This window comes from Microcaecilia unicolor, chromosome 8, assembly GCF_901765095.1.
Source record: "Microcaecilia unicolor chromosome 8, aMicUni1.1, whole genome shotgun sequence".
Lineage (NCBI taxonomy): Eukaryota > Metazoa > Chordata > Amphibia > Gymnophiona > Siphonopidae > Microcaecilia > Microcaecilia unicolor.
This window is the reverse complement of record NC_044038.1, coordinates 59,020,376-59,039,903: the sequence shown is the minus strand read 5'-3', so window position 1 is coordinate 59,039,903 and position 19,528 is coordinate 59,020,376. Positions and strand designations below refer to the sequence as shown.

Here is a 19,528-nt window from a genome sequence, read left to right as displayed (position 1 = left end):
AAAGACCAAGTGGCTGAAGGAGCATACACTGGGGAAGAGGGCATCTTTATGTCTATTCTCCATTTTGCTAATATCCAGGGCTTTATAAAAGATAAAACAAGACAAGACCATCATAATTTTCACAATCCTGTCTTGGCCTCATCACATCTGAAAGGTATGTTTATTTAGCAGCTTGACCCTTAGTGGGAGTACTGCAAGACTATCTTAGGGGGTCAGTGGCCACCATATTTAGTGAGAGGGCCACCAGAGCAGGAGTAACTGGGGATTTCTGCAACCCCAACTAGCCACGGAGGTGACTAGTGCCAGGGAGCAAGATGTGGAGTTTTCTATTTTAGAATGGATTAGAAGGTGGGGATGGGGTCCAGGAAAGGTACATTTGTTTTTGTAAGTGGTTGGGAAGGGCCAGGAACCTTGGTTCACATATTAACTAGCTAGTGCTTCTGGAGGAAAGTTAACAATGCCTCTGAAGGTGGTGTGAACTTTCAACAAATAATGCATCTTGCAAGGTTTAGTGCAAGCTGAATTGTTCATTTGCATAAAAATGAGCTGCTTTGCATTTATTTGTGTGCTTTGCAACTCATCATATATTGCAGTAAAAAATAAATAAAATCCCACATTAAGCTGTTATGTTAACAGACATTATTGCCATAACAGATCTGGTATATAGGTGCCTAGTTTTGTACCTGAGGCGGTGGAGAGGGAATTGAGTCGCTGAAGGTCACAAGGAGCATCAGCAGGATATGAGCCCTGGCTTCCCTGGTTTTGAGCACACTGTTCTAATCACTAGGCTGTTCCTTCACCATATCCCAAGAGGCTGTTCCAATTGAACAGAAACCCACTAGAGCAGTAGAAAACTGCAAGAAAAACAAACAAAAAAAAAAACCCCAAACACTCACACACACTCCATATTAATTAGACCTCGACAGTGAAATGATTTAAACATTATCTCTCATTCTTTTCTGTGTTGCTGTCAGCGAAGTATGGGAATGCTGTGCTCCTATCTAACCTCTTAGTATCGTAGACTGTAATGCATTGTATCTTGGACCTTGGTCGGATTGTTTTTCCAATCGTCTTGTTTTCTTATCTATACTGTTCTGTACAAAAAGTATTTCTTGATGTATTATGTACAAATTTTTTGTGATGATGCTGCTTCTGTGGACAGGAGGCAAGATGGCAGTGAGAGACGGGAGCACTAATTGGAGAAAGGACATGGCAGAATATTTCACATTGTACTCTGAAAGCCAAGGTGTTAAGTGACAGAGCTAAATTTTGTGATGTTAAGGAAATAGTCCATTTTTTCCCTACATTTACATCTGTGGATCATTCCCAGAAGCCTAGTGATACTATCTGGGGGAATTCTGCACTTGATTATTTTAGAATTCTACAAAAATCTAAGACTTTATTTGACCACATAACACAATGTATTCACAGCCTTTGAATAATAATTTAAGGTACAACATAGAAAAAAATAGGATATTCAAATATATTAGAATTTACAAACATTTCTTAGGAGAATTCCCCCAGCATAAATCCTGGCCACCCTCCTCCATCTCTGACTCCCCTTGAGCTCAATCCGCCCCCCTCACATACACACACAAAGTTTCTCTCTCTCTCTCTGCACAAGGACCCCCAATCCTATCCTCATAGTAACATAGTAGATGATGGCAGAAAAAGACCTGCACGGTCCATCCAGTCTGCCCAACAAGATAACTCATATGTGCTACTTTTTGTGTATACCCTACTTTGATTTGTACCTGTGCTCTTCAGGGCACAGACCGTATAAGTCTGCCCAGCACTATCCCCGCCTCCCAACCACCGGCTCTGGCACAGACCGTATAAGTCTGCCCAGCACTATCCCCGCCTCCCAACCACCAGCCTCGCCTCCCGATCTTGACTAAGCTCCTGAAGATCCATTCCTTCGGCACAGGATTCCTTTATGCTTATCCCACGCATGTTTGAATCCTCAGTTCTCTCTTTGCTCTGGCCTGGATGCTTCTTTGCTTAAGAACATAAGAATGGCCATACTGGGCCAGACCAATAGTCCATCTAGCCCAGTATCATGCTTCCAACAGTGGCTAATCCAGGTCACAAGTACCTGGCAGAAACCCAATTAATAGCAATATTCCATGCTACCAATCCCAAGCCAAACAGTGGCTTTCCCCATGTCCATCTCAATAACAGACTATGGACTTTTCCTCTAGGAACTTGTCCAAACCTTTTTTAAACCCATATTTGCTAACTGCTGTTACCACATCCTCCGGCAGCGAGTTCCAGAGAGTTCCAGAGCTTAACTATTCTTTGAGTATTCTTAACTATTCTTTATCTCGCTCTCCCTGTTTGCTCTCAGCCAGCCACCATTTACTTTCCAGCCTTCCTTTTCCTGAGGCAAATGGCTATAACCACTGCACCTAGGTCTTAAGAAGACCAGGTCAGGGACTGTATGAGCATGCAAAACCCTGCCACCTCCTGACTTTTAAGGTTGTTCCTACTAATTCACCCTTCAGCTGGCTAACACAGAGGTGCAGCTATTCACGTCCCAGCAGTCAGGCTCAGGAGTGCCCTGTGGGACAGTTCAGCTGCTCCCCCACTTGCTTCTTTTTTTTGGCAGAATGTGCCCAACTGCTAGTGCAGCTTCCTTATATTCCAGCCCACACTGCACCTCCTCCTGCATTTTGCTAGGAAGATATATGGGCCTAGATACTAATACTGCCACTTCCTCCTTGCAACTGTTGCTGATACAGTAAAGTCTCCAGTATCCAACCTAAACGGGACTGAACCATTGTCAGATAAATGAAAAGTCGGATAATACGAAAAACAATGGGAATCCCGCAAATAATGCAGAAACAAAGGCAGGAAGAGCAGGGTCCAGGCTCACAACGGTGGTAAACGTAGGGTCCCGGTTTCGAAAAATTGAAAGAGAAACTGCATGATGTCAGGGGAGTCTGTCAGATATGCCGGATAGTCGGATCAGCGAGACTGTGTACTGTAGTACCTCCTAATTCTGCTCAGCAAATGCAGAATTCTGTGCAGGAGAGGAGGGTGGGAGGGGAATTCTATGTAAATTTGCCATTTCATAGTTGTGTATAGTTCCCCTAGGAGTGGTAGTAATATTTCTCAGTCACAGGAGTAGTATCACGCTCCTTTTCTTGATCACTCAGCCTTATACATCTCCTCATTTAATGGACCTTTAGTTAATGGTCACTGATCTCAAAATCATTACATATGATTTGAGCATTGGTTGATTTGGGAGGAGACATTCCCACAGATGTGTTTAAGTTGGACTGGAAAACAGTGCATTTAAATTGAATTTTCAGCAAATACCTCTTCACAGAAAAAGCACATATAAAGTCCTTTATACCCATGGTAGTTCTATTTAATCGCAGTCCGCTTTAACTGACCAGGAAATGTGCCCTTCTGCAAAGACACATTCACTATCCTAAGTCCTTCCCCACCTCCTCCTCCCTCAAACCTCTTATCAACCATAATGGGCATGGATCATTCCCACTAGTGTGCCAGCTCATTTTTCCTAAGCTGCTTTTCTGCCATTTGAAAAGACTGCCACCCTCCCTCACCACAATATATACTATTGCCTTTTCTAGCAGGGCTTGACCCTAACCTCTTCCCTCTCTACCAACAACCCTGGTGCTCCCTTTCCAAAATCATCATTATGTGGTTCTTGACAAATCAATTTCACCTTGTTTTGAATAAAATGGTGTGGTAGCCATGTTAGTCCATTTTTTATTACCTTGTTTTGAAAAAATTCCATTGTTCCCTCACATTGCACTTGGCCTGGCAATACACCAGCACCATAAGGAGAAACAGAACAATTCACTTGTTTTCTATATTGTTCCATTATCCCTGACCAAAAATCCCTCTCTGCCTCCTTCATAGCCCTCACATATTTTGTTGCTTTCTCTTTAAAAGCCGCTGTCATCTTTTCTGTGTTTTCTGAATGCGAAACTTATTACTTTAATCCCCTTAACTCCTCAGTGTACCATGGGACCAGTTTCTTTGTCATTACACTCATTCTTCACATTGGTGCATTTTTCTAAAACCTCCCCTGTGTCTCAGAATCCAACAAATCCACCAAGCCATTTATGCTCAGACTTGTATATTCCATCACTACCGGGTTCAGCGCCTTCTGAAACCTTTCAGTGGAGAAACTGCAGTAGTGGCCATCACCTTTCTAAATTCCCCAAATGCAACATCACATGAAAGTGGTTTCCTTTAGTACTAGCATATAGATGATCAGACGCAAACGCCAGCGCTAGACTGTTAGCGCCATACTAGCGCTGGCGTTTGCTACTGCCCCATAATCAGAGTCGTCGTGAACACAACTAGCATGCAGATACATGCAAAACAGAGCTCTTAGCGCAAATAGTATACAAATACATGCTAAAACTATTCATCCCCAATGATCAGCAACCAGCGCACCAAAGATTGGCTTGCTGGCTGCGGCAAACCCTACGCCAGCTCCGAGCTGGTGTTAGGGTTTGCAGACCATTGGGAAGAAATGGTGAGCCCTGTCCAGCATGAATTTGCATGCTAGCAGGCCCCCATTCCCCCCCCCCCCCCCCCCCCAATGAAGCAACTCCCCCAGGAACCGACGACCCCCCCCAGCAACAGGGGGCTGGAGGTTCTGCGGACCACCAAGCCCCTCGAACCCCCCCCCCCGACACTGTTTCTCTCTTATATGGTGTGAAGCCCCGCCCAGCGCATCCCAGGATACACTGGGCAGAGCTGGGTGCCGCCATTTTTGCGGGCAGCGTCGAAGGAAGAGGAGGGAGGCGGGCTACCTCCCTCCTCCAGCTCAAGGTAGGGGTGGTAGGGGGATTGACAGCGGCCCACTGGACCACCAGGGACCCCTTGCTAATGCTGGGGAGGGTTAGGGGAGCTGGAGACCCACCGGATCTCCAGCTCTCCCTGAACTGTGTCGGGGGGGGGGTCGGGGAGACTGGACCTCCAGCCTCCGTTTGCCTTGCTTGGGGCAATGGTAGTTGGGGTCTGGTGGTCCCATGGACCTCCAGCCCCTGTGTTTGACAGGTCTGGGCTTTTGACAGCCTAGACCTGCAAACAAGTGCAGGAGGATTAGGCACAATGATCAGAGATAATTGCGTGCTTAAATTTGCATGTCATTATCTCTGATCATAGGTCCAATAACGCCCCATGCTGTTCCAGCGCTATTTTTTTTGTTACATTTGTACCCTGCGCTTTCCCACTCATGGCAGGCTCAATGCGGCTTACATATTGTATACAGGTACTTATTTGTACCTGGGGCAATGGAGGGTTAAGTGACTTGCCCAGAGTCATAAGGAGCTGCCTGTGCCTGAAGTGGGAATTGAACTCAGTTCCTCATTTCCCCAGGACCAAAGTCCAATCTTAACCACTAGGCCACTCCTCCACTCCAATTTTTAGAATAATTTTTAGAACACTGTTTGGAACAGCGCGGGGCTTTTGATCATCTGCTTGTAGAAGAATCAGAAGCTCTTCCCTACCACACCTCTCTCAATTCCTTGATTTCTAGCAGTTCTCTTCCCATCATGCTCTGCAGCTGCACTCCATGCACGGCTCTTCCAGTGTAACTTAATCCTAACTTGAGAATCCACTGCTATTTCAGAACTGCACCCGACACACAGCACTGTCTATGCAACTCATTTCTTCCCTACAGTACCCCTTCCTATTGCAGTACTACACCTGACAAACACTCTGCCAGTGCACTCAAGTCCCATCCTGCAACTTTCTTTTGTGTGTGTGTGTGTGTGTTTTGTTTAGTGCTACCCTTGGTTGATGTGCAGCTGCTATTCTTGGCCTTTTTTGTGGCACTTCCAGCTCAACTGGAGCTGAATTGGGCAAACCTTTGTTGCCTTGGAGATTAAAAAAGCAAAACAAAACACCACCACCCATTTTGTTGCCCACCTAGCCATTGCAGTGACCGTCTTCTACCAGAGACCATATACACTAGGCTCCTTCTCAGGGCTGTAGAGTCAGAGTCGTGTTTGTAGAGTTGGAGCCAGAAGCAATTTTGTGTGCAATTGGAGTCGGTAAAAATGTACCAACTCCACCTTTAAAGTAAACCAAACATTATGTGGTGAATTTATCATTTTATACTTATTTTTGTCTAGGATCTATAATTATATTTACCAATACTTTAGATCCAGAAAAATTTAAAGCCTAGTATCAGTAGAAGTCAGACAGTAGAGTAATAGAGAAGTTGAAGTTGGAGGTTTGGTGTACCGACACCACAGCCCTGGAACTCGAGGGCCCAAAATCTAGCTGCTTGTTATTATTATTAGGATTTATTTACCGCCTCTTTGAAGGAATTCACTCAAGGCAGTGTACAGTAAGAATAAATCAAACATGAGCAATAGGCAATTACAGCAGTAAAAATATTCAAATACAAAGTATGGCATAGTATACTACTTACTATGTCTACACAATATGTAATAGAACATTTTAATTGACAGTAAAGGGTATAAGCAGAGATGGAACATATAGATAGGTAAGAGAGTAAGAGGAGTTAGAAAATAAGGTAACTAATTTAAAGAGAGGTGCATATGAGGCCAGAGAGATGGTTGTCAGAGGTGCAATTATTGGGATTCTCCTTAAGGGCTGCGGAACACTGCTTGGGAACAGAATCCTGGTCCTCCGCTGAGTAAGCCCTATCTTGGCCTTTTCTTATGAAAAGTACAGTAGTTCTTGATTTGAGAGGCTCCTGCTTTTTTTTTTTCCCCTCAGCCTATAATGTTTCTCAGGCTCCAACTCCAGCCAGTTATTTATAGCTTTGACTGCAGACTGTTTTTATAGTAATAAATCTGGGAGTTGCCACCCTGCAGTTTGTGTTGAGAATTAATTGTGCCCATTGTCTGCACTTCCCCTTTTCTCATTCTTTCCTTTTCTAAGCTTTGCCATTCTCTCTCATCTTTATCTGACATTCCTTGTCTCTCTCTCTCCCTCTCTCTGGTCCTCATAGTTTGTATGTAGCAGGTTTATTCATGGCTGCATTTCCTTGCTGTCTACATAAAACTTCGATTACAGGTAAGCAGCTATGCTTTTCAGATGGTAGCGTAAAGCTCTTGTTAAATGTAGATCATTTAAAGGTGGCAGTGTCTAATAGGAGGACATCCTAACCCTTTCAGATGGGGATGATTTGCCTCAGAAATGTAATAGAAATAAAGAGTTTGTCTATTTGTTCTGTCTGGTGCCTTAAATTGTAAAGTTATTTTGAGAACTGATCTTACTGGGGATTGATCTCTCTGTTTTATTTTTTCCAGAACAAGGTAAATTTTGTGGATGACAGTTTTCCCCCAGGACCAAAGTCTGTGGGGTTTCCTGAGGGTGACAGTGTCCAGCTCAGAGTGAAGCAATGGCTACGACCCCAGGAAATCAACTGCAGTGTCTTCAAAGACCGCACGGTTAAGTGGACAGTGTTCCGAACACCTCGACCATCAGACATCCTGCAGGGTCTTCTGGGAAACTGCTGGTAAGACTGGACCTAGTCTTCAACAAGTGTCATCTACATCCTTCTGTTCTGCACAGCACTGCTTTAAATATGTCCCTCACCTATGTCTCAGTACAGGCCCTCTTCTCACAGTGTTGCCCTTATACATCTCTCACTTGTCTCATTACAGGTCTGATTTCCTCTCTGTCTGCTGACCCTTGGCCTTTTCATGCTCTCTGCTTGAACTTTATTCTAGATGAGCTGGTGGATTAGGATGGTGCCTTTTTTTATTTGCTTTTTTAACAGGAGGCTGTTGCCAGACAGCCTTATGCTTTTGGGAGCTATGGAAGAAGAGGTGGCAGAGCAATAAACCCCCCTACACAAGTTCTCAGTCAGTCAAAAGGCCAAACATGGATCATCCTGGACTCCTGGGTCAGACTTTACATTTAATCTTAACCAAAATGTTTGACACGCTGTCCTAGGAAGGAAAATTCTCGGTGGCTTTTTCATGCCTATATAGCAAAAACAAAAGTATTTGCCCTCATCGGGCTTTGGCCAAGGTTCTGCACACTAGGGAAATGGACTTACCCTGATGCATTTCAGATTTTTCTTTGTGTAAATAATCACTATGTTCCAAGCAGAGTGTGTGCCCCTCTGCAGAAGTGGTCTACAGAGATGCCTGTGAATTGCTGTTTATATGTGAGGGAGTAGAGAATAAATTTCTCTTTCCAAGTCTTGCTGAAGGTCTTCACATGGTTGTTTTGTTGTATAACTTCTGTGCTAAATCTCAGCAAGACATCTGTTATAATTGAAGTATGATGGGAAGGACAAAATGTAATTCTTGTTGTATGTCACCCAGGATAAACAGGTGCTCACTCTTAAGTGCTTGAGCTAACAATGGTGATAGTGATAATGCAAACATGTCAGGTGAAGATAACACCCTATGGTGAACTTGGTTAGGGACCCACTGTAGCAAGGGACAAACCACAGAAACTAATGTTAAAATTTAAGAGTACTAATGGTGGAACTCCTTACCACCCAAAATAAGAAATATACAGAAATATACTAGATTCTGCAAAAATCCTCATAAGTATTGCCATACTGGGAAAGACCAAAGGCCCATCAAGCCCAGCATCCTGTTTGCAACAGTAGCCAATCCAGGTCACAAATACCTGGCAAGATTCCAAAAAAGTACAAAACATTTTATACTGCTTATCCCAGAAATAGTGGATTTTCCCCAAGTTCGTTTAATAATGGTCTATGGACTTTTCCTTTAGGAAGCCGTCCAAACCCTTTTTAAACTCCGCTAAGCTAACCGCCTTTACCACATTCTCTGGCAACGAATTCCAGAGTTTAATTACACGTTGAGTGAAGAAACATTTTCTCCGATTCGTTTTAAATTTACTACATTGTAGCTTCATCGCATGCCCCCTAGTCCTAGTATTTTTGGAAAGCGTAAACAGGCGCTTCACATCTACCCGTTCAGCTCCACTCATTATTTTATAGACCTCTGTCATATCTCCATTCAGCCACCTTTTCTCCAAGCTGAAGAGCCCTAGCCGCTTTAGCCTTTCCTCATAGGGAAGTTGTCCCATCCCCTTTATCATTTTCGTCACCCTTCTCTGTACCTTTTCTAATTCCACTATATCTTTTTTGAGATGCGGCGACCAGAATTGAACACAATATTCGAGGTGCGGTCGCACCATGGTATGATACAAAGGCATTATAACATCCTCATTTTTGTTTTCCATTCCTTTCCTAATAATACCTAACATTCTATTCAAACAAACCCTCACAAACAACTAATTATTACCTGAATTGGTTATTACTCTATTTACCATTAACTTTCTCTTTGCTTCATGTACAATTTCTTATTCATAATAGATTTTCTAAATGTTAAACTTCCATAGTTATCCTAGTATGCTTATGATACTGTATTGTAAAATTGGATTCTTACAACAATTTTCTTATGCATTATTCTTTGTTATGTATCCTATACTGTTTATTGTAAGCCACATTGAACTCAATCTTGTTTGGGATAATGTGGGATATAAATGTCACAAATAAAAATAAAGAAATAATTTCAGTTAGAGGAACTGCTGAAGATAAGATAGATTCTCCTGCTATTTTAATACCGTATACCTTATATATAAATATAGATGACATATAAAGAGAGCTTGCCAGAAACTGGAAGAAAAGCAAATGCATCAAAGAAAAAGCTGCAAAAGGCACATGATACAAATTTAAGAGGACTGATAGACCAAATCTAAAGAAAAGAAGTACCTGAGTGAAGACACCTTAAAACAACTGAGAGATAATGCAGAAAGAGAAACGGAGGGAAAAAAAGATCCAGAATGACTACCAGAAAAGAGCAGTAACAAGATAGGGATGCCACACTGCAGGATGAGAATGAGACAGGCCAGGAAGCAGAGAAGAAGAAGGCAGGAGATAGAGGAGCTAGTGGTTGATCGTCTGGTATGCATGGACATATACTGCAGTCCAGGAGAGGGAGAGACTACATAAATTAGGCCACCTGATACTGAAAGTAACAAAAAATAAAAAAGGCAAAGCATGATAAGTAAAATCAGCATAGGCATAATTTGCATAAAAAGATCATGATAAATAAAATCAGTGTGGATATAAACTGCATAAAAGAACCGCTTATTTATTTGTTACATTTGTATCCCACATGTTCCCACCTATTTGCAGGCTCAATGTGGCTTACATAGTATCTTAAGGCGTTCGCCAAGACCAGTAAGGACAAATACAATGTGATGTTGAGTTAGAATAAGGTTCATGTGTTACAGACACATTTGGGAATTATAGAGAGGAGGAGTTATGATATGTCCAATTACGAGCTTTGGTTTCTTGTGTAGCTGGGTTCAGACATTTAAATTGGGTCCATAGGGTATGCCTTATTGAATAGGTTGGTTTTTAGTGATTTCTGAAAGTTTAGGTAGTCGTATGTAGTTTTCATGGCTTTTGGTAGTACGTTCCATAGTTGTGTGCTTATTAATACTGTAGAAATAAATTAGATATTGTGCATCAAGAATCATTACTGACAAAATCAGACTAGCAAAGACACAAGGCCAGAAGAAAAGGAGAAAGGTAACAACTCTTCTTTGTACTGAAACATATGAAAGAAAAAAAAAAGTCATCCAATAAATATTCAGGATGTGGCTCAAGGGTGAAGGGGAGGAATATGTAGAAACTGTGATAAGGTTAAAGCAGAATTGCTTAACAGATATTTCAGTTCTGTGTTCAGATGAAGGGATGGAAGCAGGACTGCAGAAGACAAACATAAATAGGAATGGAACTGTGGTAGACCTTGAATGATTTTCAGAAGTTATGTTTGTGAGGAGCTAGCTAAACTGAAGTGAAGGAGCCGGATGGGATACATCTGAGGGTACTGAAGGAACTTAGGGAAGTTCTTGCAGCTCTGCTGTCGGCCCTTTTCAATTCTTCTTTAGAGTCATCGTGGAGGACTGGAGGAGGGCAGTTGTCCTTCTCTACACAAGCAGAAATAAGGAGGAGGTTGGAAATTATAGGCCAGTTAGTCTGACCTCTATGGGGAGTTAATAAATGGAAACACTTCTAAAAGAGAGGATAGTGAAGTTTCTGGAATCCACTGTATTACAGGACTCAAGGCAGCATGGTTTTATTAGAGGTAGGTCTTGTTAGACAAATCTGATTAATATGTTTTTGCCTGTCAGTTGGGTGAAGGGAGAGCACTAGATGTGGTGTACTTAGAGTTTTGCAAACCCTTTGATTTGGTTTCACACAGGCGACTTATAAATAAACTGAGTGCTTTCAGTATGGGCTCTAAAGTGACTTTTTAGGATAGAAACTGGTTGAGTGGAAGGTGACAAAGGGTACTAACAAATGGAGTTCACTTTGAGGAAATGGATATTACCAGTGGTGTGCTACAAGGATTGGTTCCCTTTGGTTACCTTAAGCAAGTTATTTTATCTCATTGTGCCTTTGTTCCAGTCTTGACTGTCAACCAATTTTCAACGTTTTATTGCAAAAAGTAAAAAAGGCAACAGCAGGAGCATTAGCTCATCAACCAATACAAACTAGTACATACACAAGAAACCTCCCCCCCCCCTTTAACCCTCCTTCCCCTGTATTTGTGGTGCCATCACCACTGGGTTCTCAAACTTGATTGAGATCTCCAGTGTTCATAGGGTTGCCAGATTTTTGAAAAAGACAACAAGCGACTGTGCCTCAATGCAGTCAATTTGGACATTTGAAAAAGGAAATCCACTAATGTGTGACACAGATGGCAAAGAGTTTTGTTTCCAGTTCCATATCAATGCCAACTTAACCGCTGTAAATCAGATATAGCCAATTTGTGTTGATCCACTGTTATGTCCAGTGTTTTAAAGTGAAGAAGGCAACGGATAAGGCTTCTGTAGTATCTGCTGCACTAAATTCAAAATGGACATCTAGTAAGACTGAGCCAAAGCACATGCCTCCACCATATATGAAAAAAGTGCTCCTTTCCCCGCAGTCCCTCCAACAGTAATCTGAAATTTGAGGGTATATTTTTTTCAACTGCTCGGGAATACCGGTGATAAATAAAAAAATCCTTTAAAACCATTTTCAGAGAGATTACTTGCTACCGAGGTTTTAAACAGATTCTTAAAGCCCCTTTCTCATGTCTCAGATGTAAAGGTAGATCCCCGTCCCATTTAGGTTTATTTATTTATTTGTTACATTTTATCCCACCTTTTCCCACTTTAGTAGGCTCAGAGTGGCTTACATAGTTCCGGAGAGGTGGTTACAGACTCTGGTGTGAACAAATACAGTGTAGGGGTACTATTACAGTGACAAGTACAGTAAAGAAGTATCGGTAAATAGGTTGGGGTGATTCAGACAAAATGTTGGAGTGTGATCATGCGTCGGGGTTGAAAACTGTCCGTTTCCTGATTAAAATGCCATATTTCATTATTTGGTGTTTGTCAGATACTGTGGGGTATGCCTTCTTTGAACAGGTGAGTTTTTAGGTTTTTTCTGAATTCTAGATGATTATTTGTAGATTTCAGGCGTTTTGGTAGAGAATTCCAGAGCTGTGTGCATATGTAAGAGAAATTTGATGCGTATATTGATTTATACTTCAGGCTTTTACAACTCGGGAAGTGAAGAATTAAGTATGTTCTGGCTGATTCAGTTGTGTTTCTAATTGGTAAGTCGATTAGTTCAAACATATAGCTCAGGGCTAGACCATGTATTATTCTGTGAACAAAGGTACAAATCTTGAAAGCGATACGTTCGTTGATTGGTAGCCAGTGTAGTTTTTCCCGGAGGGGTTTTGCGCTTTCAAATTTAGATTTTCCATAGATAAGCCTGGCTGCTGTATTCTGAGCATATACTCCATTGCAGTAATCGACATGTGTTAATACCATTGTTTGAATCATGTTGCGAAAAGTTTCCCTCGGGAAGAATTGTTTTACCCGTTTGAGTTTCCACATTGCGTGGAACATTTTCTTTGTAATGGCGGTGGCTTGATTCTTTAGCGTTAGGTTGCTGTCAATAATAATGCCGAGGATTTTCAGGTTATCTAAGATTGGAAGAGTGTGTTCCGGGGTATGTATGGCTATGGGGTAGTTTGTAAAATGTTGAGATATTCTTTCATCTCAATGAGGCAATGTGTTTTTTCTTTGTTGAGTTTTAGTTTGAATGTCATAGCCCAGGTATCCATTAGGCTTAGGCTGTTTTTTTATTATATTGGTGATTTCTGAAAGGTTCGATTTGAAAGGTATGTATATTGTGACATCATCCGCATACAGAAAAGGGTTAAGGTCTTGATTGAAAAGAAACTTGGCAAAGAGGGGTCATCATTAGGTTGAACAAGATGGATGAGAGAGGTGATCCCTGAGGTACTTCGCAGTCAGTTTCCCAGGGTGGAGAGATGTTGGAGTTTGACTTGATATGACCTTGTGGTTAGGAATCCCTTGATCCATTCGCGTATATTCCCTCCGATTCCTATCCTGTCGAGTAAACTTAGTAGTATATTGTGGTCTACCATATCGAATGCACTAGATATGTCGAATTGAAGTAGGAGTGTTTTTACCTAGTGCAATTTCTTGCTTGAATTTGGCAAGAAGAGATACCAGTACAGTTTCTGTATTATGGAGGGGTCTGAAACCGGATTGTGATTCATGAAGTATTGAGAATTTGTGGATATATTCCGTGAGTTGTTTGGCTACGATACTTTCCATCAATTTGGTTGTCAATGGGATGGATGCCACAGGACAATAGTTGGTGATATAATTTGATTTCTTCTTGGTGTCTTTTGGTAATGGTGTAAGTAAAATGTTGCTTTTGTCCTTGGGGAATAAGCCTTGTTGGAGCAAGTAGTTTAGATGGGATGTAAGATCTGCAATGAATCAGTCAGGTGGTGATTTCATTAAATAGTTGGGACATGCGTCGAGTTGACAATGAGCAGATGAGAGTTTTCTGGTTACCTGTGCAACTATTTCATCTGTAGTCTGGGTGAAGTTTGACCAAGAGCGATCTGCTGGATATTCTCCAGGGTGGGTCTAGTTCATCAAGTAAGGTATCAAGGTTAATGTTGTCATGACGCATGGTTTTGCATATGTTGGAAATGTTTTCTTTAAAGTATTTGGCCAGTTCTGCTGGTGGAATGTTGGCATTTGATATCGTTACTGGTTTGGTGTCTAGTAGTTTGTCCAGTAGTTTGTATAATTTCTTCAGGTCCTTGAAGTCAATTCTAACTTGTGCTTTATAGTAATTCTGTTTGGATTTTTTTTTAAATCTCATTTTTGTATTTTCTTTGTGATTCTTTCCATGTGTTTAGTGTTTGGGCATTTCTTTCTCCACGCTCTTTCAAGTCGTCTAGATATTGTTTGTAGTATTTTCAAATCGTTGTTGAACCAAGGTGTTTTATTGGGTTTGTATGAGGTTTTTGTTCGTCTAGCTGCTATTTCATTTAAAATGGAAATGCATCTCTTTTCCCATTCTGTGAGGAAGTATTCAGAATCAGCTAAAACTGACCAATTGTCATATATTGATTGCCAAAATGTTTTTGCATCTATTCGACCTCTTAAATTGTAAGTTATTTTTTCTTCTACTTGATGTCCCTTCTTCAGCCAATGTAAGGTTAAATTTAGTTTGAAGTGATCAGACCATGGAATGTATATCTGTGTGGGAGGGGGGTGGGGGGTGGAGTGCAGTAACAGAGTTGAATACAACCAAGAAATAATCCCCTTCCCCCCCTCCTCACATAGCTCTTTCCAGTTCATTTTCCATCAGGCTAAGCTCTCCTCAGGTCTTTGCAATGAATAAAATCCCTGATCTGTCTATAATTAAATATCTCACTCCCCTCTAGCTCATACACATCCTGAAGACCAGCAAAAGAAACAAATTCCCCTTCCTCCCAAAATTATCCTAGAGTATGCACGCCATTGGAAGCCCATCTTTTATACACCAGATCCTTAATGCCTGGAGGAAAACAGGGAGTATACTGTAGTGCCATCTGCAAATGATACAGATAATCAGAAAAAAAACTTCCTCCAAATCATGTACCACATAGGATGTGACTAACACCTACAGATACCCTCCGTGTCAGCACTAAAAGATCCTTCTTTGATAACCACAGAATTGCCCAGAGTGGAAGGGCCCCCACCCAAGTCTGTCCCCAGTGGAGCCATTTTTTTGGAAGTACCTAGGATCCAGACTGCTAGGACCCATAATTGGACTGCCCAATATTATAAAGCACTATATTAGGGATACTCATTCACCCCATAGAGATTGGCAGAAAAAGCATATGTCTCCCCACCCGTGGTGGATGCTTTCACCAAACGTGTACAAACATCTTATGAGTCAGTTGCATAAAAAAACACTGAGGAATCGGGAGAGGAAAAGCTAGATACAAGAGTTTTAGCAGAGTCGTCATTTTTGTTTCCTGCATATCCAGGATATCGTGATACCCTCCCATCTTATCCAATGCCTCAATTCACAAAGCTTAGACGGAAAATTAGTTGAGTATAAGCCTTCTAAGGTAGCAGTAATGTGGAGATATTTTATGGACTTATGTGCCCAAGGAAATGAAAAGCTGCTTTTCAAATAACCCACTACAGTGTCCATTATATTGAGATTTAAAATCTCCGATTTAGTCATATTAACCTTAAAGCCAGACACATGTCCATATTGTGTGAGAACCTCCATAACTCATCAAAGGGACGGCTCAGGAGACGTTAAAAGGAGAGCGTCATCCGCGTCTTATGCTCTCAGGGGCCACTGACCATTCCCCTAATCTCCTTATCCATTCTGATCACTTGAGCCAGAGGTTCTATAGAAATGGCAAAAAGCAGTGGAGAAACTGCACACCCTTGACGGGTACCACAATGCAATTCAAAAGGCTGCATATATGAACCATTAATTTATCAAGCAACAAGAGGACTCTTTATAAAGCAAACGTAACCAAGAGTAATAATGCCCAACTATCCCCATTTTATCCAGCACAGAGAACATGAATGGCCAATACACCCTGTCAGATGCTTTTTAGCATCAATTGACAAGTAATATCGCGGGTGCATTGTCTTCCTCAGCCCGATGGAGCAGACAACAGATGTTATCATATGTTTGCAATCCCAGGATAAAACCCACCTGGTCATCATGAATCAACCTAGGCAGCACCTTTTGAAGCCTCTGCGTCAAGATTTTTGTAAAAATCTTGTACTCAGTGTCAAGTAAGGAGATGGGCCTATAGGAGCCACAAGCTGATGGATTCTTACCCGGTTTCAGTAACACCATCATCGCCGCAAGACGCCATGAATAAGGCAATTTAGTTGTCTCATCAAAAGACTCAAAGACCTGCAGTAGCAACGGTGCTAAAAGCTTACCAAAAGTTTTTTTTTTTAAATTTATTAGTGAACCCACCTAAGCCCGGGGCTTTATTATGGGGAAGAATTTTAATTACCCACTGAATTTCCTTTAGCTCTATCAGTCTAGAGAGTTGGTCCGCTTCCCCTGGCGTGAAATATGGGAGGTCTACTGCCTCAAGGTAGGCCAAAATATCGGCGTGATTGGGCATATGATCCAGTGTATAAACGCATAAAAACGATGGAATTCAGCCCATATTTGCTCCGTTGTAGAGTATGGCTCCCCTGAGTCAGCTATAATAGAAAATATATGATTTTGCTGAGCCTGTTTTTTTAAGCTTGCAAGCCAGCAACCTACTTGGATGATTTCCTGACTCAAAATTCTCTTGTTGCACTCGTTAGAGCCCATCTGATAGTGTGGCCATTTGAACCTTATTAAGCTCCAAACACAGTGCATGAAGGCGCTCTGTGCAAGAATGATTTAATGTACTGTTTCCCAAGTCCAGTCCTGGAGCACGCCTTGCCAGTCAGGTTTTCAGGATATCCACAATGAGCATATATGAATTTGATTTGCATGTACTGCGTCCATTATATGCAAATCTCTTTCATGCATAATCATTATGGATATCCTGAAAACCTGACTGGCATCGACGCGCATTGCCCGAGCAGAGAACGGCCCGGAAGGGGCCCAGGGTGTGGGAGGGTCTCGACTTGCACATTAGCCACACGGCCTCGTGGCCGAACAGCGGAGTCCGTGAAGCACCGCGAGCCCAATCCTCCACTGACCAGCGAGACGAGCAGCCGAAGGTCAAGGCAGCGGAGATCAGGGAAAGAACTCTGATTGCTGCATCCACAATTTCTTCGATAAAATCACGCCCAGGGCTGTGAGCTTCAGTTAGACTGCTTTGAGGTCCGTTTTGATTTCTTGAAGCCTAATGCACGCCGTCACCATGGAGTCCTTTGCAGGTGGCGGGGTTATACTGGGGGATACATCTGCTATAGCTATCAGGCCTTCCTCCTTTCTCCACTCGTGTCCCCGTGAGCTAGGCCCAAAGTCGCCACACGTTGCTGGAAAGCATAGTCCTGTAAATTCACCGCATGGCGATGAGAGGTGGACATCGGAATTGTACTACTGGTATTCCAATAAAGGTAAGTACCACTATTTCAGTGCTGTGCTTCCGAGATGGCTGCAAGGGCCGCTGATATTGATCCAGTGGCAGAGAGCTCTTTGCTCAAGCGGCCATCAGGGATGATGATGTTACTTCCTCTAAATAAAAATAAATTAATGTGATGTTGGCATAAGAAGTGTTGCCAGTAATGCTCCAAGATAGCTGTATCTATGTTTTTTTGGATTGTGTAATTGTAACATACATTAGGATCCTGCTTGGATAAAAGTCGCTATATAAATCCAACCGTCTACTGAAGTGTAAATGCATTTGTATGTACTGTATTTTAAGATTCTCATTAGCATTCTGACAGAAAATGAAGCCAACTGATCAAGTGAAGCTTTCTCAGCAGCATTTCTTCAATTCTTTCAAAACTCAATATCTCTGGCTTCTTAATTACACAGCTTCTCCTGCTTCAGGCTATAAATTATAGATGTGGAACAGGTTCTGCTTTATTTCCTGTCCATTCAATATTTGATTTCCTCATGTTTGTTGCTTGTATGCAAGATTTTGTTTGTCCCTTTGAGTTCCTGTGGTGCTGGTCATTTGGTCTAATGTCTCATAAGAGTATAACAGTGGGATCAAGGCTTTTCATGTTCAGTTTTTATTGTATTCTGTGTTTTTTCTTGGCGCTCGTTCATATTTATTACAATAACACAAACAAAGTAATGCCAAAAGGACTCTTTTTTTTCTAAATATCAAAGTTTATTTTAATGGAAAGAAATATAAAGCACTGTTCAGTCTCTTGTCTTATTCTAATGTTGTGGAATGAAATAAGAAATAAGGATTATACTGGGGGGTCCAGGTGAACAGTACAATTCTTATGGTTGTGAGGAACCCAGATTCATCAGGACCAGCATATGTAACACCAGCCCTATGGCCACTTATGAATTCTGTGGCAATAAAACAAAATTTGGTGTGTTGAACATGACAAAATTAGGGTTAAGTAGTATGGTTGCAGTGTTAGTCCACTTTAATGATTAATAAATAGAATTAAAAGAAAATAATACCTTTTCTTATTAGAATCAGGGGAGGATGATTTGGCAGTTGGGCAGGGTATCACATGGGGGTGTTTCAGGTGAGAAGGGATCAGAGTGGGAAGGGGATCAGATTGGGAGGTTTGGCAGTTCTGTGGGAAATTGAATGGGGGGGGGGGGGTGGTTAGGTGAGGAGGGACAGAACCGAGAATGTGGTTGGAGTACATAGGTTTAGGTTTATTTCACTTGATTAACTGCCTAGGGGAAAAACTGTCAAGATGGAGTACGTACAACATAACCAAAACTTCAAACTTTGAAAAGGAACTCCATAAACATAATAGGACAGAAAAGAGAAGGATGTTGTGTGCTACCCTGTCTCCAGATTCCAACCCATATTTCCTCATAACTGACCCAACCAAGCATGCAGATAAAAATGTGCTGTCTATACCACATTAAAGGCTTCCCAAAAAAGATGTATCTTAAGCAATTTCTTTTAAAAACGGCCAAGGAAGATTCAGATTGCAAGGACAACGGAAGCTGATTCCAGAGTTCCTGGCCCACCACTGAGAACATTGAGGTCCTATAAATTGTCAATGAGTGGTACCAACAAAGAATACTGTTGAGCAGAATGAAGGGATGGAGATGGAATATAAGGAATCAGATAAGACAACACAAATTCTGGGATGCCCCCTGGAAATCCTATACACCAAAACAGTATGTTATGCCAAATCCGAAACTGGATTGACAGCCAGTGTTCAGCTTGCAATAATGGGTTGACCTGATCATACTACTCCCCTCTCCCCCACCACTGTATTTTGCACTAACTGCAGACGCTTAAGCTCTCTTTAACACCCTTAAAAAATGAATTGCAGTAATCCAAATGGTTGAGTACTAATACATGGGTTAGAAGTCTGAGATCATTCTTCTCTAGCAAATACTGACTAGAATGAATCTGTCGCAATTAAAAAAAAAAAAGCAAACAACAAAAAAAAACACCTATTGACCATTACAATATGAGCATGGAAAGACGAACTGGTATCCAATAGAACTCCCAAGACCTGAAGCTCAGTACTACACAGAATCTGAGTATCCCAAATA

The 19,528-nt window shown here is 41.8% G+C and overlaps 1 protein-coding gene across 3 annotated transcripts in view; it reads left to right on the top strand.

Annotated features, from left to right (window-relative positions):
* CAPN15 (calpain 15) overlaps window positions 1-19,528 on the top strand; it is a 248,044-nt gene that overhangs the window by 174,354 nt on the left and 54,162 nt on the right. For all 3 annotated transcript variants that reach the window (XM_030211465.1, XM_030211463.1, XM_030211464.1), the window contains one exon: window positions 7,272-7,480. In XM_030211465.1, coding sequence (XP_030067325.1) covers window positions 7,272-7,480 — 209 coding nt within the window. The remainder of the gene's footprint in view (window positions 1-7,271; window positions 7,481-19,528) is intronic.